We start from the raw sequence: 23,809 nt of genomic DNA on the forward strand, positions 1-23,809 counted from the left end.
ATATATTCTGCTGAAGATTTTTTTTTTTTATTGGGACGGAGAATGTTGAAGAAACCATATTGTCTTGAATGAAAACTAATGTGTTGCATAACTGCAGTGTTGAAATGAAGACAGCGGATAAGGAATAAATAAGCCAATGCCTCTTAGAGAATGAGAGGCTGCTCCACTACTATGGGAGGCAGGAGGAGTGAGCATGCACCTTACCTTAATGTTTCAACTATGCATTGCACAATCACAAAATCAAACTGGCCTTGAGATAGAATAGGTATAACGAGTCTCCTCCCATTTCACAAGAAAAGCAGCAATTAACAAAGAAATGCAGCATAGTACAGTGACTGGTCTAAGCTGTCAAGAAAATCTATCAGTTGGCATCAGAATGTTTGAATATAATGAGAGTCCTGTACATCTTCACAAACCAAAGAACGTTGATGTAACACAAGAGATAGGCATAATTAGATCACAACAAACGGTGTTGAAGCAGAAACCCCTTACACCATCGATTCTACGAGTCCTCACGGATCCACAGTGTGAAAGTAAGGCATCATATCTCCCTGTCAGGTTCTTCAAACAACAAAGTGCTGACCGCTAAGAATTCATCACCCCCCCTTCCTTTTAACAATGAAAAACAATGTAGAAGCATGCATTTACACCAGGTAGTATATCTCTATTGCTATTGTACACATACAATATATAAATGTACAGCACAGTTGGAAAGATAGTTGATTAAAAAATGTGCATGATATGACAATTTAAAAAGTTTCCCATTAAAATAGAAAATGTTACTCCTGGTACATCCTAGATATTTTTTTTTTTTTTTTTTTGGTTTATGAAAACATTTGGAAAAAAACAAAAAGCTCTTTGTTGTGTATATTTACATTATGAACAAGGATGAAGAAAAGACAATGTGCAAATCTGATTCCATGAAAGCAGTTGCATAATGTAGCGTAGGTGCTTGAGTGATGGGATTAAGATGGGACCAGAGAGGGGGAGAAAACAAAAACGAGGCTCAAGACCAGAGACTAATGGCTTCAACGAATGACTCCACTGTTCATTCTCCACCGCAATAACAAATCATTACACTCACGCATATAAACAAACTCATCTCCAAACACGCTCGCCAGTCATGGAAACATTCACACTGGAAACAAAACACAACAATCAAACGTATTTTAAGTAGCATCTCGAGACCAATTCAAACCCTCCGTTACCGACGCCCTCCCGAGGTATCCAGGCAATACACCCAACCGACCCGTTCCAACAAAACACTGCACATCGTCCTTCAAGACCAGGATGAAAAGGTAACACTGCTAGTAGAGGAAACACCTCATAGGAAGTCATAATAGCCTATGGAGGAACTCTGAACTTTTAGGATACTGTTAGTCAGCGCTTTCCAAACTGGGGTTCTGGACCCTAAGAAAGGTTCTTAAGAGGAAATGATTGACAATATCAGATGATGTTTCTTTTTCTCTCACAAAGTCTTTTATCAGACTTCCTTTTTTTCTTGTGAATTACTTCAAATGAAAACTACAGCTTACAGACGTACACCACCAAGTAGACATAGCTTTGTTTTAGGGATCAAAAGCCAATAGAGATTAGGAACCCCAGCTGTTAGCCGCAGTATGTCCAAAGTTAACAACACAATTAAGACACTGGTCAATAAAATCAAGATCCTCTGCATCCCACCAATAGAATAAACTAATTACAGAGAATTACAAATGGTGTTAAAAAAGAACACAGTATCTTGGACACTTGGATGAAATAAACACTGTTGTGCGAGAAATGCAACACTGGGTCTGGAGAATAAAAACTAATGTGGAATCAAAAACATGTCTCTACCCACGAATGCCAACTTGACATTTCCTATAAGCCGAACCCAAAAAGCATGGACAAACTTGACTAATGTAACAAGTGCAATGCAATGAGGTCCGTGTGCAAATTCACATCATTTGCTAAATTCACCATTTCATTTTGACAAAATGTGATGGATGGTGATGTCTTTGGGTGATGGTGATTACAGGTGAGCTTTGAGAGCACAAACATTAAGAGACACACTTAGGAAAGACGAGGAAAACTAATTAAGTGAATCATTAATTTGATCTCAATATGACATTAGTTAAAAAGGCAACCTGAAAGCAAATAAATAAATAAAGAGGAATTGGCATTTAAAATACGTGTGCATTATCGTAAATACTACAGTTCGATATGTCTGTAACTACAGGTACATATAGGGGTTGAAGGTAGTGGGACTTTCTTTTCCTCTATAGAGTCTAGTCCTCTTGTCTTCAAACAGACAACATGTGAGGAGTTGAGATAAAAATGTTTCAAAAGGAAACAATCTTCTGTAACTGAAAGGTGCGGTTCCACACTAAGGCAATGATGTTTACAAATGGGTGATAATGGGAAAGAAAATAAATACACAAACATCTTTTTTTCCTTGATATACTAATTACAGGGTTTTCTTTCGGCTGGTGGAGAAAGAAAGGGGGGCGGGAGTTAGAGAAAATACAGAGGCTGAAAAAAGTCCAGTGACCATCTCTCTGCACCTCGACCTCTATTCTCCTCTTAGTCCTCCGCTGGCTGGGCAGTGTCTGTGCTCTGACCTTCTCAATAACAAGACCAAAGACGTTTTTATAGTGGAGCCCCGAGAGGTCAGAAGAGAGGGAACTGATGAACCCGTCCGTATGGGCTTCAACAGTCTTGCAGGGATGAGCAGTTAGTGGTCATTTTTTTTGCCGACCCTGTGACACCAGTGCCACCACCATCGCACCCCCAAAAAAAGGCCCGGTTTAATCCTGACCTGTCTGCCTGGCCGAGGCAGATGGATGAACAGCAGGAGGGTTACGGCGAGGAGGAGGCAGCTGCGTGATATTTGACGAAGGCAATGGCTGCCAGCTCTTTGCAGAACTCCTCCAGCACGATCACCCCCTCTAGCAGAGTCATGTGGTCGATACTACGGGAAGAATGGAAGGAAAGGTGAGAGGTGCATACCAAAAGTCAACTCAGGAGGATAAGAGCACAGAACCTTGTGGAAGTACGTACTTGATGCCCTCGGGCTCCAGACCTAATAATCTCTTCCTCACGAGTAGCAGTTTGGGTGTGAAGTCTGGGATGCGCTGAATCCTCAACATGAGATCTCCAACCACCTAACGCACACGAGAACATGAACCGATTACCAAAATATCACAGCAAAAATAAAATATCCATCTGGGCCCCCATCTCCTCAGGTTAAAGGTGAACACCATCTACAAGGAACTGAGCTGCTCCCACCAGCCTCCACACTGCTACTGTGATTGATTTCTAAGAGAAATAGTTGGACTGATTCACAGAACATAAAAAAGAAGGTACAGAGGTGCAGCTCTTTGAATAAAAAGCAGGTCGAGTAGCAGAATGCTCACAGGTTTAATAGTAAGTGGGATTCACAGAGGGACTTGCACTATTAATACCACTGGCATGAGATAAAGGCCAATAACCGTCTCAAACATGATTATTTGTTGCACTAGACATGTTTAAATCCAATAGCAAACATTTCAAGATACTACATGAAACAAAATAAATCAATCAAGACAAGCAAGAAGCCTCAAGGCACTCTCATAACAGTGAATTTAAGCTCTTCGCACAGCAGTGTCTGCTATCAATGATGGATCGGATAAAGACTGTAATCTAGACAGGAGTCTTACCCTGACGATGACAGAGAACAGAGACCTGCAGCCAGGGGCCAGGTTGATATAAGGGTCCAGCAGGTACTCGTGCAAGTGTGGGTGTGGAAACATAGAAAGCTTGGACAGCACAGCGGTCACCTGCAGATTGACATCGTAGGGCTGGAGGACAGAGAGGGCATGAGATTTAAAACCACACAGGATATCAACCGCTCATCAGAGTAAACTAAAGATGAAATGTGCGTAGAAGAAGTGAAATGAATAAATAACAGGGTGACAATTGTCAGAAGCTTTTAGTGACAGAATCACAAATGAATACAGCACTCCCTTTTAGGTTGGATTTTTTCTAAATGCTACAAGAAATCCATGAATGCCCATTAGACATCTTCACAATTCCCATCGAACATCATTTGTCAAATGAGTTTATGGCAAGAGCTCATTATTTTTGTTTTTTATGTTTCAACAAATAAAGAGCCTCTGCACAATAAGCAGCTCTTTTGCATAATCGTCCCACTTTTCCTCAACTCTTTCCATTAGGAGGCCTCATTTAGGCTAAATTGCAGTGAACAATATTCTCCTGCAGCACAGAATGACAACCTTTGGTGTGTGGGAACATAAGATCTCAGTGAAAAGCTGTTTGAACGGATAAGTTCCTTAAAAAAAACAAAAACAAGTAAGGGTTTTTGTCAAGAATCAAAACTTAAAGACTAACTTGGTTTGACCTTAAATAACATTTTGTGCTCATTGGCATGGAGAAATCTGAATGTATTCAAAGAAATCTGGTTGTACAAGTCTAGGTACTAGCTAGATTAACCAGTTTAGCACTTGTTTACCAAAACCTTGCCTTGGAAACCTGCCATTTATATTTCCATCGACTAAAAGGCAGTTGAATGTTTATTCGAGTGGTGCTCCATAAACAGCAGGCATCCTGCTCTATTCGCGACATGGATTAGTTTACAAAAGGATCAAACTGACCTGATCTAGGATGCGACCCATCCTGTCGAAGAGAACCTTGAGGAAGTGGCCCTCGAAGAATGGGCTGTCCAAGTTACACTTCTCAAAAGGCTTTGGATTTCCCCTCCAGTCCCACCGCAGGCAGACCCCACAATAGTCCCTGAACTGAGGAGAAACAATTCATTTACACTTAGTATCTCGTACACTAGCAACACACTGACGAGCAGCCATTTCAATGGACTTGCCTTAGCAGTTAGTTTAATGGTGAAAGACCAAGGGGGAAACATCTAACCATCCTTTTCACCTTCCTACACTACTGTCTAGCGTATCTCAATCCTTAAACATACTCCAGAACGAGCCTTACCTGTCTATGTGCATCTCTGAGGTAGGTGTCATAGCCTGTGCCTTCAACATGATACGATGACTTTGCCTCATCGGGCACCAAACACAGGAAACTGCAGAAAACAGAATTTTCATAGTTTAAGAAAAAAAAAAAAAAAGACTAAACATGCTGTGTGTTGTATACGAAACTGACTGTGTACCTGTTGACAATCTTGTGGACCTCCGTCTTGCCGTCAGACTTTGAGTGGTCGGGGCTCTCTGGTGGAGAGGAGCTGAGCCAATCAGAACCAGACAGCCTGCTGTCTGGAGAGAGGTCATCACCAAACAGTGGATCCTCCTCAAGGTCTCTGTAGAAAGAACACCTTCATTAAAAAGGATTTATATTTACGAGAACATTATCCTATTGCGATCAGCGCTATTTTTCGTTTTTTTAATCTCTAAACTCAATACTCTGAGAGACCTCGCTAGTTACCAAAGCGTAAGCTAAATCCTCTTAGTCAGTATTTTTGCATGTAGTTAAAAGGGAGAAATATGTGTTCCGTTATGGGATAAACGTATGTCTTTGGGCTTGCATTGTGCTTTCGAGTTCTGGAGTATAACATGGGAAGGGAATAATTGTCAACATAGAAGTTTTACTGTATTTGATGTATGGTTACTGTACCGGTATATAGATTTAAATATGTAACTGACTTTCTTCAGCTATTGACCTCATCTCACACAATACGATTGTGTCATATCATGTAAACCCAGTTTTATCATAAAAGCCTTAATAAATTTGCTAGAAATCTAATAAGCCTCTTAAAGCATTCAACATTCATATTGATAACATCAGTAAATCTCCCAGAACTGATAAATTATAATAAATTATCACTGGCTGACATTCATGCCCCACTCCAATGGCTTAAAAGGATTCCCACCAATTTAAAAACACACAATAAGAAACCATTATAGTTGAATTGGTGGCACATCTGAAAAACACAGCTAGTTGATGCATTCATTTTATTTCCACTGGTGTGCGTTTGTGCAGATGATTTTCCAAGTGGGATTCTAAGGGCAGCTCAGGGTGGTCTATGGTCAGAGGCAGGTCCTTACACGGCATCATGGGGCTGCCCGTTCTCCAGAGGCTCACGCTCCTCCTGTGGTTTGTTCTCCAGGTAGTTCCTCTCCTCCAGGCTACGCAGCACCAAGCTGTGGAGGATGTGCTGGTTGGGCTTCTGGATCAGCTGCTCAAATAGCCGCAGTGTCATGATGCTGATCTGGGGACACAGAGGGAGGAATGAGGCTTAGCTCCCACTATAAATCTATAGCAACATGTTATCATGTTATGTTACAAGTATTTGGCCACTGACAAAAAATAGGCAGTGGCTGCTTCAAACATCAAAGAAAGATGATTCATCTCTCTTTTGTGTGATGAAAATGTGTGCAATGGCTCTTTCATATACTAATTAAAATTCATGTGCTTTGGTTAATCATATGAGTCACCGGAGTCTAGAACTCAGAATCCTTGGAGAGCAGATGGTTACTTGTACTTTAGAATATCAAACAAGTAAAATAAATAATAATGAATACATGATTTTCCATTTTGTATGCACATTAATGTGATCACGAAAGGGTGAAATAAAACGGCTTAAATGAGTCAGATCAACCAGACATAAATTAAGTTAAAGGTACATTCATTAGCAGGACCAGGTACATGCTGAATAAATGATGTGATAAGTACCTCGTCTGACAGGTGGTCGCAGTGCTCAATGAGTCTGTGTCTGAGTGGATTCTGGGCCATAGTAGCTGGAGTCTCTGGCTCTCTCTCCTCTCCTAGCAGGAAGTAAATCATCTCCTGCATCAGAGCCTCTGATGTCACCTGCCTGATGATCCTGTTCAGCAGGGCTGTGGAGGTCAGGATGCCCACCTCGGACCTATGGTGGTGCACCCACAAACACACCACGTGTTAATGAGCCGTCACGACACAGAACACACTGACAGGACTAAGAACATTTCAATGAAGGATGATTGATTGATGATTCAACGCTAGACTTACGTCTGCATGAGCTGAGGTTCCATAACAGACACAAAGAATCTTTCTCTCACTGCTTTTGCCATCACTGCAGCTGCTGACTGGAAGACAATAAAGACAAAAATATACTTCAGCCTTCTGTTGCTTTCAGATACAACAACAATTTTAAGTTATTTTACTGAGGCGATTCTGATGACAACATGACATATTAAAGCACAGTGAGTCAGCATTGGTTAAGGACCTTCTGAGCCTCCTTAATGAGCTGGTCACAGTAATCTAGCCAGGACAGGAAGGAGATGAGAGCCCTCTTCCCTGTGAAAACAGCAGCGTCCTCCTTCAGGTTATATACATCCAGGCTGAAAGAGAGAGGAAAAAAGTAACAAATATTAAAGGTTTGATGCAAATCAGCCAATGTATCCACTGAATGTAGCATTACACAGAGCATGTTATTTAAAAGTGCAAAGTGCCTTTACCAATCCTGTCTGCCTCAAACAGGCTTTGCAGAAATGCAGTGTGAAATTGTATGTTCTTGCCCTGCTGTTAGTTGGTTGTTGGCTTTTTTCAGAAATGATGACTGTAGATTTAGATTGCATAGACCCAGTAGTAGTGGTGGTGAAATGCTGCCCCCTTTTTGTTTGGAGCATGTGGATTAACCATTACACATTGCAATGTTTTAAGAGCTACAAGCCAATTCAAGTGGTGTTTGCAAGTCATTAAATAAGTGGTTATAGAAAAAGAATACCGGAGAGACATTTACCCCCAATTGACCGACTCCACTGTCTCAATGTCCAATGGGTCCATGGACTGTGGCAGGGCTTTATAGAAGGTGACCAGCCTGTCAGTCAGGAGCTCACAGAGCTCAGTGTTTTCAGTTAAACACTTGGCAGCTGCAGGCTCTGGTAAACTGACCAGCAGCATCAGGCCCTCACATGCTTTCACTACTATCCTGCCATCCTGAGGAGGGACGAAATGGATACAGCTCGTGATTACAGACTTTCAAACCAAGTAAACACATGTACCTTAGATAAATCACCCAAAATCTTTTGTATGAGAATAACTTACAGGGCTCTTTGTGAGGTTGAGCAGTGAGGAGACCAGATTGTAGTTGTTGCTGTTATTATTGTTACTGGTTGGACTAGAGGTGGAGGCAGCAGCTGCAGCCTGAGGCTCCTCTGGGCAGTCAGCCTTTTCCTCAGCCAGAGACTGACCAGTGTCTGGAGCCAACACATTCTCCTTCACCACCTCTGTTCCTCTGGGACTCTTTGTCTCAGGTCTCCTAGACTTGTTCTGAAAACAACATCCCAAATAAAAGATATTCTTTAAACTTTTGCTAGAAATATATACAGTTGAATATTTATGACTTGTACTCATTTTTTTTTTTCTCCCTGGTGTCATAACAACTCACCTCAAGGAAGAAGTCGACAAGATATGGGTCCTGCTTCAGTTTGGAACAAACTATACAAAGGAACTGAATCTCTTCATTTTCTGTAGGCGCAGCCAGCACCTCCCCACACAGACGGATCAGTTTCTGACAGAGGAATGTCACAATCACAAGGGGAGAAAAAAAGTTACGAATAAGTTACACACCATTAAACACATCTAAAATCCAGACTGCATTACGCCTCACCTGTACAGGTCTGTGGACATTGATGTGTGGCAGGAGAGGTTGACGAATGTGTGCTAGCAGCTTTGTGTAGAAGGTAAGCACCTGCTGCCTCATCCCTGGAGGACACTGATGGAAAATCATAGAAACAGAATTTGTTGGAATTTATTCTATACCAATATAAAAGTGTCCCCATCCTGGGTGGAAGTAGCACAGAGTGCAGACTCATTGAAGGGTCTACTTAAATTGCATGTTCACATTAGGGGCCCCTCTAACAGTCGACCTCTGGAAGATTTGATCTAAGGACCCTGATTTGCATTGACGGGAAAATGTGGTAATGAAACAGAATAATTTCTCATTTAAAGATAACAACATGCCGTTTTCAAAAATCAAGGAATTGTCCTACATTTATTAATCAGAGCACTCGCATGAGAATGTAGCTCTATCAGAGCACTATATATATATATATATATTTTGATATTATGAATAATTCCCTAAAATCAGCTGAGGGAGGGGCTTAGAAGCCGTTGTTCGCGGAGCATTTAACAGCAGACCGCGTCTCTCTTTCGATCAGCGCTCTGTGTCAGTACTATGGACAGCACCCTCTGCAACTACACACAGACATACACAACAAACAGTGCTGTTATTCAGACGCAAAAGCTAAGGGATAGTAACATGTATCTAATAACAATGTTGTTAACTATGTTTCTATAGATACAGAACGCTAAACAGAGGGGGATCAATGAGCAAGAAGAAAAATAAAAAGAGACAATTCGACGATCAGTCAACTATGGACATGACCCTCATCATTTTTAGGTCACTGCACTATATTCCATCAGATATCACATATACACGCTCCATATCGTGATATGCATGTTTTCCTGGAGGTATAGTTCATGTAGTTACCAAAGCATGACTGCCTTACATCTGCCTTGCCCAAGGTGTAGAGAGTCTCCAGTATCTTGTGGTGTAGTAGATACTCCATGCATGGTCCTGTCTCTCCAGACTCCCTTTCCCTTTCCTCCTGGGTCAAGATGTCCAGCATCTGTTCCAGGTGTGATGGGATGTTGGTGTCTGTAACTGGAGCTTTGTCATCTAACAGGGGGAAACAAGGAAAAATGTCAGAACTTCTCTCTGTCCATTTGATGTGACTGTAAGGGGAAAAAAAGGCCATGCACATCTCCACCACATGTGCCTTGAGTGTAAAAGCTTCTAAATTCTTTACCCAACCAATTAAACCCTGCACGGTTTTCTTTTCCATGGCTTTTTCTACTCACAATAAAAAACACAACTGTTTAAATTACATAGCTCCTTTGTGATGTGATTTTAATGTAATTCAGTGCATGTTATTTTCTGATCCACAAACCTTTTTGTCCTTTGCAAAAGGGGTAATATAATCAATTTCACATTTGCCAATTTTTTTTGCAGCAATAGATAATCTCGCTGACATTGTGAAAACTTTCCACGGTGGCTTAACAATGAAATCCTATCACTGGTTTTGCAGAAAGTTGTGTGTTACTGACAACAGTCTTCTCACCATAGGGAAACCCAGTAAATGAAGGGAGCATGACAGAAAAGATTGGGGATATCCCACAACATTGCGTGCGATAGAATGACTGGTGGCAAGTAATAATAAATAGGGCAATATTGTGCCACATCAAGTGAAAGAATGATGCATAGAGTCTAAAATAAAGGTTTTCAAAATTCAATAAGCTATTTCTATTTTAATCAAATGGATATTCAAAGCAAGTGAAGGCCAGGTCAGTTATTAGAATTAAATAATACTACGATGTTAAAAGAGTGGCCTAAGTATGGGTGAATTAATTCAATAACAAGGTAGGCTACACACATGTATGTCATACTGAATGTACGAAAGCGCAAAAAGCCATAAAATATGGTCAGAAACAAAAAATAAATCACAGCAGCTTTCATCAAAATGATCAATTAATTTAGTAACGCTACTACAAAGAAGTGTGGACAAAAGTGGTTTTGCTTCCAAGCACCAGAGTGCTTGGGTCTGACAGTTAAATTTGCACAGTCGTGCTTCTGGTTCTCCCGCACCTCCCTTCCCTCTCGCAGGCCCAGCAATTATGTAGCTCAGCTACATAATACTCAAAATACAGATAATCCCCATCAGCTGTTCAGAGGAAATGTTGTTGAACTGGCCTAACTATGCAAACTGCTGCAAAGAAACTGTACTTTGTGTCGAAGAATAAGACATGGAGACTTTGCTGGTCAAAAAGGACTAGACGGCAGTCGCTCACATGGAAGTTGTCTTTACAATATTGGGTTTAGCCATCCAGTACATAGACAGACGCAAAGCGTATGAGTTGTACTTGAGCAGATCCCACAGGCAAACATGAAGGAAGCATTCATAGTCTGACAGAAACAGAGTCTTTTGCAAACTCAACCATAATACCGTAACAGGTATGAACTTGTAGGTTTGGGCTTTTCTTACCAGAAGTCTCAATGTAATAATGTGTAATAGCCTTCCAGTGATAGACAAAGTCCTCCTGCAAGGGCAGCGATGGGGCAAGCTGAAAAAGAAAAATGCAAACATAAGCATATCGACTGTTCACACTGGTCGTCAAGAGAGACGTCATAGCACCATGTTTACGTTTCAGAAACGTTCAAACAGAGATTGAGAAGACTGGTTGGTCTTGGAAATGTATATTCTAGTTTACAATTAAATTATTTATGTGATTGATGGTTCTAATGTGTCACAACAAGCTGGCTTTGATCAATGTGTTGTGATCACAGTTTTTCTAAATGGTAAACAATGGGGCTTAACTTTCACTTATGGGTGACATTAGGGTTAACACTGGTCAAAGGTCTCATCATCATCATACACAACAATAAGCCAACTTAAATGGCAGAATCAAGCTTATATTACGTCATTAGTCCAAAGTGTTCAATGTGGGTCACCGGCCAAGAGTGTTGTTTGAACCCCGTGAGGTGAAGCGACTTGAGGACTGTTTCCAGGCTGGTTACTGCTTGTTTCTAACTAACGCTAATCAACATTAGCTGTAACATATGCTAAGCTTTAAAAAAAAAAAAAAAAAAAAAAAGTGTGACGGAAAAATGTTTGCGCAACAGTAAACCAGGTTGTCAGTGGTTTCGACATCACTCCTCGTGATAAGACTCCGCTGTTTGAAACGGAGTAGCTGACTATCCATCTATCTATATAGCTGGTTAGCTATCTCGTCCCTTAAGCTTGTTGGGGCTCAAACGTTACTAGTTAGCATTAGCGGCTAACTAGCTCAGCTTGCCAACCTACCTTACATGGTGACGCCTTTCTGTAGTAAATAAGGTCAATGGGAAAAATGAACAAACAAAGAATCACACCCACTGATATATCCTCCACAAGTACAAACACACCGACAGGACAAACACAACACGCTAACACTAGCTTAGCTTAGGCTAATCGGCCAGCGTTAGCTCGCTGGTTAGCAGCGTAGCGCTAACGCTGACTGTATGCGTTGTGTCGGGCGACCAAAGGCCCCTTTCGGCGAAAGAAGACGGGACACAACAGCAGGCCATTGGATACACACACGTCGTCGTAAAACACTCACCGCTTCCACAGCATGCTGGAGAATGGACGTGAATTTCGAGAACATTTTGTTCTTCGACTGGACTATTTTCTCCCGAGAAGACCTAGAGAATTCCTCTATCTTCTTCTTCCTGTTGTTGCCGCCTCGATCCAGATTGGAGGTTTCATAAAGTGACCCTTGAAACGAAAGAAGAAAGGTAAGTAATAAACCCCGTAGCGCGTCGGTGTCCACAGGTATTCACAGGCCCGACTGTAAACAAGACGTCCACAGACTGAAGTAGCGTGTGGACACGGTGGACACGGTGGCACTTCCTCCGCCAAACGCTACCGCATCAGTCCACCAGGGGGCGCAGTCACACCGCGCACCGGCGGATAAGGTCTGACAACGACCAGCGCATACAAATGAAGGCAGCGCCACACATGCCATGACGGACGGTGATCTATGTCTTCAGCTGGGAAGCAATTATCGATAGGCCCATGATAACTATGAAAGCAAGTATGGGGTTCCCATAAATAGGCAGTACATGTTGTATTGAAACGACCCGTTTAGCTGTAAAATCAAGTGATCACGCTCCCACATAATGCACGGATGTGGGCTATTATTCTGATATTGCAGTGTTTTTGTTTTTTTCTCCACATAGAGCTGAGGTTATTACAAGAGTCACTGCTTTTAAGATCAAGTTGCGGAGTCCACGTGATAAAATTGGCCTGATCGACAAATATGTTCCCTAAAAGTAGCCGGATTAATGCGGGGGGGAAAAAAAATGAAAATAACATGCATTGCTCCGGAGTGCCTGTCAACTTTGTGATTTAGCCCAACAACCACGTCCAGAACAGCACAGTCATCCCAGACAAAAAAAAAAAAAAAAGAGTAGGCGAGCCGGTTCAACGTTAAAGCGACCCGACAGCAGCTGCAGGCGATGCAATTTCAAGAATAATTGATTGTATCACCCCGTAATTCTGTGATATTGTGATCAAATATGGACATAAACTTGTTGGAAAATAAGAAGGATGCTGTCTGTTCCAGGACACGCCCTGTCGCTGGAAAGTGCTTTCTTCCATCGCGCAGTCTAGTCTAGTCTATACAAATCGCAGGCTGTATGCTTCCCCTCGTTTAATCCCATTAAATGACAGCCCCAAAAACTTAAAGTGCAGATAATATCAGGCTGTCAACCGGTCTCGTCACCGCCTTCAAAGCTGCACCGGGGCATCTCCTCCAGGTTATCTCGGCAAAGAAAGAAAGAGAGGCTCTACCTACCGGGCATGTCTGCTAGAGGTGAGTATCTTTTGCCGCAGAAGCCTTCATAACGTTACAAATACAGGGGGAAAAAAAAAAGTCTATTCATTTTTGTGTTGGAAGGAGGAGGGGGTCTTGGTTCAAGAATGGATGCTATGTAGAAGAGAGCCCGTTTGCGTCGTCTTTGGGAGGATCAGGCTGCGATAATGACACTGTTATTGTAAGTAGGTTACACCGGTATAGGGTAAAGCAGAAACTACAGCTTCCACTGCTGCAGCCCTCTCCAGACAGCCTACAACTTATTCTGTTAGAATGAAAACTCTATTACCACCTATAAATAGATCACACATTTAAATATATATATATATATATATATCCCTGCTGTGATAATAATGAACCTTATCTGATTGCTGGTTCTATTATTATTTGACATTATCCTTAATCAGGGCTGATGCTTATCATCAGTTAAAGGATGTACACACCCTAATTGTTGCCTAATTGAAACTGTTGATGGAGGACTTGTAGCATATTTTTAATTGGTTGGTTGTGGTGAGGGTTATTGTACTTGTCAAGCGTTTAGCTGGTGAGGTGATGAAAAAGTACATCATTTTTGGAAAAAGGAACAAAAATGCTAACCATCATTTGGTGCAACACTCTCAACTTGTCCTGCTGGAGGAGATGTCTTCATTTCTTGTCGAGCATAAATCAGTTTATACCTGCAAACAGCACAGGCGGAGCATGTGTGTGTACTCATAAGGTTGGCCTTTTGTGGATCTGTGTCCGGTAACTTTGCACTCTGGCAGAAGAGAGAAAGAGCCTCCAGCTGTTCCTGCTATATTGTATCAGATGGTCTGACTGTCTGATTGAGAGCTGGATAGAAACATTGTACTATATCATGTGCTATGGTTCTGATCTTGTTATTGCGTAAAACATTTACAAAGAAACTCAAGCTGTATAGTATGTCACTCACCTTCAGACTCTGTCTGGTTGAGCCTCTGTAGCATGACGGCTTTGAACCCCCCCCCCCCCCACACACACACACATCACTGAGGTGGCCTATCTGTCCTCCATGGCTGCTGGTGGAAATCGATGGAGCCCAGAGCCCACCAATTGACAGCCCCCCTGTGGTACATAGATCTGATTAGCACTCTTAAGCCCCTGCAAGCAGCCAATCATTATTTATGAGAATAAACAGCACCCTACAGTTGTGGCAATTACCTCTGTGTTGGCTACACACTGATGTGAGGTTATTCATTGGTTATAACAGATACATCAGGCGCATTGATGCAAAGAGCATTCTCTGTAACAATATGTCCTATCAGATAGATATTTGTCAAAACTGACTATAGTACTCTCATCTCACATTTAACCAGAGGATAAAAAGTCTTTCTTTGTAGATAATAATTCAGAGCATTTTCTTCCTATATGCTTTGAAGGGAATCTGAATGCACTTTCCAACATGTTTCGGCCAGTCACAATGTATTCTGAATGTTTCTGCCATGTTTCAAATATAACATTTTGACAATTGATTCATCTTTAAGTCATTTTTTGGAGCATCATGCCAAACATTTTCCATTTCCAGCTTCCCAACTGTGAGCATGTGCTGCTTTCCTATATCAAATGTGATAGTAACTGTATATGTTTAGTTGGTTGGCCAAAGCAAACAATTTGAAGACATCCCATTGGGCTTTATCAATTAATGGCTTTATAGAGGAAATTATAAAAAATGTAACAATTAGTTGTAGACTTAATGTGGATTACTGGAAAGAATGGACATTATACCTGATCCTCGTTTATGTATGAAGTATCAGTGTATAGTTGCAGGCTGAGCCTATATTGTTGTTGTATTATCTAAGATATTGTAGCATCCATAAAGCTTTAGGCAAGATCTAACATTTTCCTTCCCACAGACAACAGGAAGTTAAAAAATGCCTCAAATGACTCCATTTTTCCCCTCGTAGTAAGCATTTATGATGACCAGCCCCTCCCTCAGTTGTCCAAGCATTAGCCATTACTGTGCTCTCAGTCTTGCCGTCGCCAGCTCCCCGCCCCTCTTACCAGCACAGGACCATCAGCTTTTACCTTGGTAGTGATGCTCTTCCATTAGTCACCCCACCTTATAATACACCCTTGAGGCCACGCTGCTCTATCCGGACCTTTCAGTGTCATCATATTTCCTGTGCTGTTCTTTTTCCTCCTTTGTCTAGAATCTCATGATTTCTTTTTGAAATAAAACCTTTTTTTTCTATATAAAAGTTTTATCCTGGGGATGTTGACAGAGCAGATTCTGTATATTTTTTTCAAGTAGTGCTTCTGCTTTCTTCCAACCTGTAAGCTGCTGCAGCGAGTCTTTCATTCATGGTCATTGAGCAGTTAGAGCAACTGGGAGTTAAGTGCTTTGTTCAAGGTCACCTGGTTAATGGCATTTATCAATTTACTCCATCTTTTCCTTCTTGGTTGGGGAAATCAATTTAAAACCTTCCACAGTTATGCCATTTAGCATAATCTCTTCATTTATTGTTATAATTTGATGATTTGCTATCATTGGTTGTCTGCTGTTTACGTTGGCCATTCATACGCAGGTGAATTTATTGTTCCTTTTGGTCATCGGGAGCTATTTATCTTTACTCAGCCGCAGAATCTTGGACGGCAGAGTAACATATGTGGGCCAATGGTGTTCATCCAGGTTTCTGCTGCTACTGGGCTGTTTCTAACACATTTTATAGCTTATTTCATAGACATGTTTGATGGCATTGTAGCAAAGGGTGTTGAATTTATATAGGTCCTTCCTAATGAAATCTTCAACATAAATCAGAGTTCACCACAATGCTGCAAAACGTTAATTTGATCACGATTAATATACAGAAAAACTAGGCAAATCGGTACTACTTATTATTATAAGTTGTAGCATGAATGCAAGGCATACAGAGTTATGTCAGCCTAAAGAGACAGGGGGTAACTTTATACTTTGTGGGCGATATGTCCTTTATCCCCATCTTAAACAGACTTTTCTGTTTTCCACTAGTCAGATCTGACATTACTCAAATGCATTTGGATGTGAGGATAGCTTTAAGTGACTAGCAGCAGAGAAAGTCCTTCCCGGTACATCTTCAGTTTTGCCCTGCTCTGACCTCTTTCTCTGCCCCGCCCTTTCCCCGAGCAAGGTTAACACATCCGGCACAGCGTACCTGTTACACTGCAGTGTTATCGGGATGATCAATGATGGATGAAAAAAGGAGGCATGGCTTGATTCTGCAGTAACTTAATACCTCATCCTTATCCCCGCACTGGAGAGGGCTGCTCATGCTCAAACAGCACGACCCTCTGCATCAGCACTTTTCTCTGTGTCTGTATGTGTGTGTGTGTGTGTGTGTGTGTGTGTGTGTGTGTACTATATGTGCGAATAAGAGGGTTGGTGTGCGCGCGCATGCATGTGTCCTGGCAAAAGCCTGAATAATTGATGAGCAGGGGAAGGAGTGAAAGCGCCGCCGGACGGGACAGTGTGTGTAGGGAGAGTGTAGAGATGGGGGAGAGGGATACAGTGTGGCAGGAGCCTGGCTACGATGGGCTCTGCAAATACGCCCAAAGAATCACCTCCTGCTTCGGACTGGATGGTAAGACAGGGGGAAACAGATGAAGAGGAGGAGGAGGGGGAGGGGGAGGGCTGCTTCTCTCGGCAGAGGCTATGAAAATGTTTGGGATGCGATTGCTGATTTCTCTGCATGCAGGGCCAGCGGTCTTGTTTTTACGAGCATGTACTGCGTTGATCTGCGTATGTGTGGGTAGTTGTGTCAAAGCTACAACACAGGGGGGATGACAGTTGGAGGGCAGTGCCTCACTGCAGCAGAATAGCATGTCCTTAGCTACCCTGAGGTCCATGTGTCTGCGTGTGTGGGCGTAAGAGTGTACGTCCTCTTGCTTTTTACCTCACTAACACTTTTATCTTTACTCCGGCTTTCTGAATGGGAGTTGAATTAGTTAAATACTGTAAAGATAGATTGATAATAGAAGTCAACTTGGACAGCCAAGCTCCAGCCATCCCGTTTCTGTGCACCCTCTCATACGAAGAGGAAAATCATTAAATTTGAAGTGCAGGCCAAGCACGATATCTAAAGGATATTGAGTGCTTTGTCTGCTTTTCATCATGCCTACGTACCTCAATGATTTATTTATTTTCCTGGGAGGAAGTAGATAGCTTTGATTAGCCGTATCTGTTTGATGAATATTAGATGTTTTTCTGTTATTGGTGCTTTTAGTTGTTAATCTGTGTATGTATTGAAGAGACAGTCATGTCCTAGCAACCATGTTTTAGTTGTTTTAAAACATATCAGAGTAATGGCTTTGGGTTATTTTGTTTTTTGGAGTTTCCTCAGATTCTCCTTCTCCATCATCTATCTTTTCCCCTCCCAACAGAACATTAAAGTTTACCTCATGATGAGCAGAACTCACATTTCTAAGAAAGGTGACTACATCTTTGACTCACAAAGGAGTGCTTGTAATACTCAGTAGCTCGAAATGTTGGTTATACTGATTTGTCTTGTCAAGAAAGCACTCTGGAAGTCTTTGCAGGATCAAATTCTTCCCAACATTAGATGGTTTGAAGATTAAAAACTCAGAACATGCCTTCTTACTAAGTTATCTTCCAAAATCCGATACCCGATGATTTCAGCGGATAATTGCGAGCCACTGCTGGCATTTCTACCTCAGCGCTAATGCAGTCCTAACAGTAACTTTTATTGTGAAGGATCCTGCTGTTTTTTTTTTGTTGCATTGTTGGCTGGTGGGATGACCTTGCTGGTTGTTGACCTTGTAAAGGACTGGCAGACTTCCAAGCCAATCTACCCTGAAAGCATGTCTTGGATCACTGTGATGCTGCAAACTGATATGCATCCATTTAGGTTAATGCAAAGCACATTAACACAAAAACCCTCTTTTTGAGCGTAGTAGAATATAGAGGCGTTTAGAATGCTCTCTCAAGGAGGATCTTCTTTTTTAATTGCTTAATTTGACCTAAAATGTAGCACACATGGGAAAAAAAGACGAGTTTAGCTTTTTTAAAGGTCTGACAGAATCTCAGTTCATCATTGGATGGATGTGAATGAGCAGAGCAGTGATTGGGATGCACATGAGTCAAACCAGGTACAGAGACTCCCACCACACGCAGGGCCAACCTGATGTAGAGCTACCTAACCCCACCCAGAAGATAATCATAGGCTCGACGTCAGCCCTAAGCTGCTTAAGGCACGAGGCTGGTTGGGCTGAAGACACTCATAGTGTAAGCTTCTTTCCCAGTTTCTCACTCCGCTCTACCTGCAGCAGAGTGCTTTGTCACACATGCCGCCTGCTGTTTGGCGTCCCCCCCCCCAAGGTGGACGTCAACGCTCCACTTCTTACATCCACGGCAGATCTGAAGTGACAGGTGGAGGGATCGTAACAGGAGGAGTTTTCAGTGGAGGCCCTGCTGGATATTGCCGTGATTTTATGATGAGCTGCTGTGAAGTCGTCCACCAACCTCTGGCTCCTTTGTTTCCCCTTTGTGCCTCTATGAACACTCCTTGTTCTTAATGTCAAAGGGCGACTGGATTTTAAAGCGGGTCTGAGCCCGAACCCTGGCCGACATCTACCTGCAGTGCTTCACCCTACTCTGTGGGAGAGACCAAGGGGAGCAGGGCGCCATGCCCACTCTGCCCAACCTCAACAGCCTGGGCAAGCTATGCAGCTCCAACCACAGCCACAGTGTGGACCGCGTCCGGGTGAAGCGCAAGAGCTCGGTTAAGCGCATGTCCATCATCGAGGATGGGCACGTAGCTGAGGTCCTCTACCTCATCCCCAAACAATACATGGAGCAGCTGCCCTTCCTGGATCCGAATGATTATTATCTGAGTGAGAGGCTGAACGAGGTCGCTGCAGGTAGGAGAGGAGCAAAGATGTATCTATTTGAAGAATGCATTCACCCATCTCATATTACAGCCATCCATCCCAGCTGTGGCTGACTGCAACACCAGTCAGCTTTAATGTTGATTGCTTAATCAATCAGAAATTTCAAGAAAAGACCATTAAAATGCAAAAGAAAAGATTTCTCATGGATTTACAGGGAGTCCATTGTTCCACTTTTAGATGCTTTTAATTGAAGTTGCATTTCATTTCATTCTGTCCCTTTCTCTCTTCTTTGCTTTCCCCTTTAACAGTTGTTTGTTAATACCACGAGGGGCTGTTGTTTTGGTCCTGTCTCGCTTTTTTTGTCCACCTTGCTTTGCATTCTGTTTGCAAATAGGTGTCTGAAAGTGAATTGATTAGTCGCTGTTCAGAGATTACTTCATTTTCATTGGATGACGGTGAGTGTTTACACCTCTTGATGCTTTCCACATCTGACCCATGCATATGTGTGAGTGCCCCTGTCCGGGAGTTATGCAACCAAAACTCCCCGACGCCAAAACAGTGTAGCTGCAAATGTTAAAAAAAAATCAGGAAATTAATCACCGCCCTCTCCATGGTTATATAATATAATGCAAACCCATATACAAGGGCGGACCTGCTTCTTTTTGCCAAGAAACAGTACATGGGAAGCTACATGGTGGCTTACATCAGGATTACAACATGGGCATGAGGACAAATCGAGATTTCCAGACCTTATGTATTCTCTGACTGCATGCCAGGCGCAGTAGTAAAATCATCATTGCTTGGAACTCGTTTGCAAATACCACAGACGGCAGCAACTCCTTTGGTTTTTGGAGTGGAAGTTTGATATTGACTAATGGCTCAGGTTCAAGGAAGCATTGTGTCATCAAACTGACCATAGACCAAAGGTCACAGAGGTCAACGCTTATGTTAGCCATTTCATTCCTTCAGTGACAGCTAAAATCAATCAAAGTGACAGGACAGTCAATAGTTGCTTAGATTCTCTAGAGGCCATACTGGGTATTTTAACTGCTGCTTTATATGTTTTTGGACAGGAAAAAGTCTTGCATGACCTCATGACCTAGTCCTCATTTTATTTAATCTTTTCTTAAACTTCTCTAGTGTAGAAGTGCCAACTCATCAAAGCTAAAACGATGTCTTCATTGTTAACACCTCTAAGCAATGCTGCATTATTTCACAAGTTAAGTGCTTTTGAATATGAGTGGCACTGATTCTGCTCCTCAAGAGGTCACCATGTTTGACAATGCCTCAAAGAAACATGAAAATGATCCAAGCTACCTGTGGATCGTAGGTTTTTATGTTTTCATATTGTTGAAAGACCTTCCGGAAAAAGAAAGAATGTGGAATTAATGTTGTAGTGAAAACATATTTATGTTTTTTCGGAGGAGCAGCAACACAGTAATGTTAATGTAATATGGCAGAAATAGACTTTGAAGAAGGTTGCAAAGGATTGCTGTTGCAAAGGATTGCTGTTCAAAAGGTTCTCACTGTTTAAAAAAACCAAAACGTTTTAAAATAGAAACAAGCTGGTCAAGTGTTTGTCATTATCCAGAGATAGAAAGGCAGGTCTGTTTATGCTCCAGAAGAGTTAAGGAGTTCATCCTGGTCATTTTCTAGCTGTCATGCTATGTGTCTGGTGGATTTGTAAAAATGGGCAAATAATCACCTAGTGCAAAGGGTGTGCAGCTGAGAGTATTTACACATGGGTGTTTAGTATACATTTGTGTGTGTGTGTGTGTGTGTGTGTGTGTGTGTGTGTGTGTGTGTGTGTGTGTGTGTGTGTGTGTGTGTGTGTGTGTGTGTGTGTGTGTGTGTGTGTGTGTGTGTGTGTGTGTGTTTGTAGTTCCACTAATCCTAATTTTAATCCCAGGGATTACTTTAAATGTGACCTCAGTCTTGTTTCACCACTCACAGCCAATAATCCATAACTGTAAATAAATAATGGACAGTGAGACATGGATCATCCATAGGTGAGTCAAATACAGTAGATACCTTTCATCCATTGATAATAAGCTTTGCGACTCAGGAATTGCTCTTGGCAAGCCTTATGTAGCATGAATGTCCAGCAGCACCTACAGAGATCATTAAAGGGGGCAACATGATAATAGGTCCATTACTGTATTATCAGAGGACACAATAACTGGACTCTTTTTGCGTTGCATTCAGAAGATAATTGCCACACTGTAAACCTCTAATGTCCTTAAAGGGGATGGTTCTTTTTGACTATCCAACATTTTGAAAACAGGGATTTTTTTGTAAGCCACTCAAATCCATTACATATTTCTCTCCCTTCATAAGAAAAAAAAAAGGGTGGAGTACTTGGAAAATATAACTATTTTTACCGTTTGCCTCATTGGCGTGTCTCTACTTCCCGGTGCGAAGGAAACGCCCCTGTGGAAACTGATGCACATTGTCGGGTATCCAGCAGGTGGCACAGTTGACACTGCAGTGGATGAATGCCATTTGAATGCATAATAGGCTGCCTGCATCAGCAATTACACAAGTTGAGCTGATGCGAAAACTATTCCTCCACCTCAGCTGTTGAAGAGGGTACAGCAAGGATCCAACACAAGACCGAAGGATCAGTGACCTTGTGGTCCCTAATTGCTGCTGGTGTGACACAGCTGAGTTATTTCTGTAATCATATTTGCTAAAGCTTACACACTGAAGTCTCTGCAGATATTTGATTGGTCCCCTGCTATGTTGCTGAGGGGTCACAGTGGATGTTATTTGCTCCCAAGGAGGCCAAGATGTATCAACGTGTTATATTGTGGAACACTGGCTTGAGTGACATAGTATATGTAGATATTTCCATACATTTGTATTTGTGGGGATGATTGAGATGGATTAGGTTTAGCATATTAGCAGTTATAGTGAATAATAGGTTGTCTATTACTTTATAGTATACTAAAAGTGCAATAGTCCAAGCACCATAATAAACAAAGCAACAATCATACGTACAAAGAGTACGTCATTTATGAGCTTACTTTCTGAAGTTGTGACCACAAATGTCCACGTGGTCATTTCAATGGCAGATGACATAAGAGCTGGTGTCTTCACCAGGCTCAGCCAGGAACCTGCTCTCCCGTGCTCTTTGTAATTGGATTTCAGAGGATCCACTGAAGATATTAGTACAAAGGTCATGGTAGGTCTGATCTTCAATCTCAAATGACCCCCCCTTGCCCTCTCATTAGGTCCTCGTAGAGTACATGACCTGCTGGAAGCTGGCTACCACTGAATGCCAAGTCAGATCAGGTCAACAGTGTTGATTGGCTCTAATTAGATAACCCCTATGTTTGATCTTTCTTAATGCTGTATAGTGTGGGTAAGATTCCAAATAAGCGCTTATCATTTAGGCACTGTTTTTAAACTTTGAATAATGTGTTTAATAAATATTTTATTTAATGTTAATTATTCATTTTGGTGCTATAACCACCTCCAGTTACTCTCACGAAGACCAACATTTCCAGAAGAAGTCAGTCTTTCACTCCATATTTTTGATAATTTTACTGCTTTTAAGTTCATGGTTTTTTTTTCACATGTCAAATACTCTAATTTGTGTTAAATTGAACCAATCTTTCATCGCAGCCGGCTAAGTACTGCCCTGAAAACAGTATTAGCCCCGTTAGAAAGTCTTTGTCGAGGTGGGGGTTTTACAATACAGTGATGTGGTGAAAAGTTATTCCCAACTTAATTCAGTTTATTGAACATATTAGTCATGGAATAGAATACATGTTTGGAGGGTCATAAAATTCACATCATACCACACAGTTTACAATGGGAGTTGATATGATGATTACAACCAGTCTATATATATATATTTCAATATCTATATCTATCTATCTATCTATCTATCTATCTATCTATCTATCTATCTATCTATCTATCTATCTATCTATCTATCTATCTATCTATCTATCTATCTATCTATATTTATATATATATATATATATATACACATAGATGTTCTATATATACACATAGTTACACATATATACTGTTACATCATTTCTTCTCTTGTAAGAAAATAAATGGGGATTCTGTTTGGGGTTACTGTTTTTGGTCACACAGAAGCAGCGGCAGCAGCAGCCACCTGGTTGCTGCAATGAGGAGGCGGCTGACACAACAGAGGGGCTGGGAGAGGGAGCAGAAGAGGGAGGAGGAGTGGGTAGAGGAGGAGGAGGAGGAGAGGGATGGGAGGAAAACAGGCAGTCAGGAGGCAAACCCCACGCTGTAGCGGCGTTTTTTGGGAGGAGAGCTTAGCAGCGCCTACACCTCTGTCTCTCTCTCTCTCTCTCTCTCTCTCTCTCTCTCTGGTGTCCCTGCTCATTTTTTTTTTTTTGCTCTTCAGCCTTGGCTAAAAAAAGGAACTAGCAGCTCATGTGTTACTGGTGATCGATACCCGGAGCCTTTCCTGGTGCAGATTAATCTCAATTCCAATGGTCATGGTCAAAGAAAAAGGTATTCCAGCGGTCGTGGTCAGAGAGTGTGTGTCCTGAGTGTGTCTTTATGTGATTTGTTTTTGCTTGTAGTGCTG

The 23,809-nt window shown here is 41.8% G+C and overlaps 2 protein-coding genes across 3 annotated transcripts in view; one reads left to right on the forward strand and one right to left on the reverse strand.

Moving 5' to 3' along the window:
* Nucleotides 1–12: 12 nt before the first annotated feature.
* Nucleotides 13–12,354, reverse strand: fhip2a (FHF complex subunit HOOK interacting protein 2). Its single transcript, XM_054599705.1, has 17 exons — nucleotides 12,139–12,354; nucleotides 11,025–11,103; nucleotides 9,492–9,661; nucleotides 8,591–8,695; nucleotides 8,369–8,491; nucleotides 8,026–8,250; nucleotides 7,721–7,917; nucleotides 7,205–7,319; nucleotides 6,988–7,064; nucleotides 6,673–6,865; nucleotides 6,045–6,208; nucleotides 5,153–5,299; nucleotides 4,975–5,065; nucleotides 4,632–4,775; nucleotides 3,678–3,818; nucleotides 3,040–3,143; nucleotides 13–2,950 (listed from the first exon to the last, which is right to left on the reverse strand). The coding sequence occupies exons 1-17, from the start codon at nucleotides 12,181–12,183 to the stop codon at nucleotides 2,839–2,841; spliced, it is 2,232 nt and encodes a 743-aa protein (XP_054455680.1). The 5' UTR covers nucleotides 12,184–12,354; the 3' UTR covers nucleotides 13–2,838.
* Nucleotides 12,355–23,582: 11,228 nt separating this feature from the next.
* Nucleotides 23,583–23,809, forward strand: part of ablim1a (actin binding LIM protein 1a) — a 28,090-nt gene continuing 27,863 nt past the window's right edge. For both annotated transcript variants that reach the window (XM_054600586.1, XM_054600584.1), the window contains exon 1: nucleotides 23,583–23,733. In XM_054600586.1, coding sequence (XP_054456561.1) covers nucleotides 23,712–23,733 — 22 coding nt within the window. In that variant the 5' untranslated portion in view covers nucleotides 23,583–23,711. The remainder of the gene's footprint in view (nucleotides 23,734–23,809) is intronic.

The sequence above is a fragment of the Anoplopoma fimbria genome, chromosome 6 (assembly GCF_027596085.1).
Source record: "Anoplopoma fimbria isolate UVic2021 breed Golden Eagle Sablefish chromosome 6, Afim_UVic_2022, whole genome shotgun sequence".
Classification (NCBI taxonomy): domain Eukaryota; kingdom Metazoa; phylum Chordata; class Actinopteri; order Perciformes; family Anoplopomatidae; genus Anoplopoma; species Anoplopoma fimbria.

What these genes read in the sequence shown, in the direction of transcription:
- fhip2a (XM_054599705.1), bottom strand. Translation starts at nt 12,183, where the DNA reads ATGTTCTCGAAATTCACGTCCATTCTCCAGCATGCTGTGGAAGCG. An exon ending in ATGTCCACAGACCTGTACAG is followed by an intron (nt 8,492 to 8,590) that starts GTGAGGCGTAAT and finishes TTCCTCTGTCAG; the next exon opens with AAACTGATCCGTCTGTGTGG. An exon ending in TGGGTCGCATCCTAGATCAG is followed by an intron (nt 3,819 to 4,631) that starts GTCAGTTTGATC and finishes TCTGTCCTCCAG; the next exon opens with CCCTACGATGTCAATCTGCA.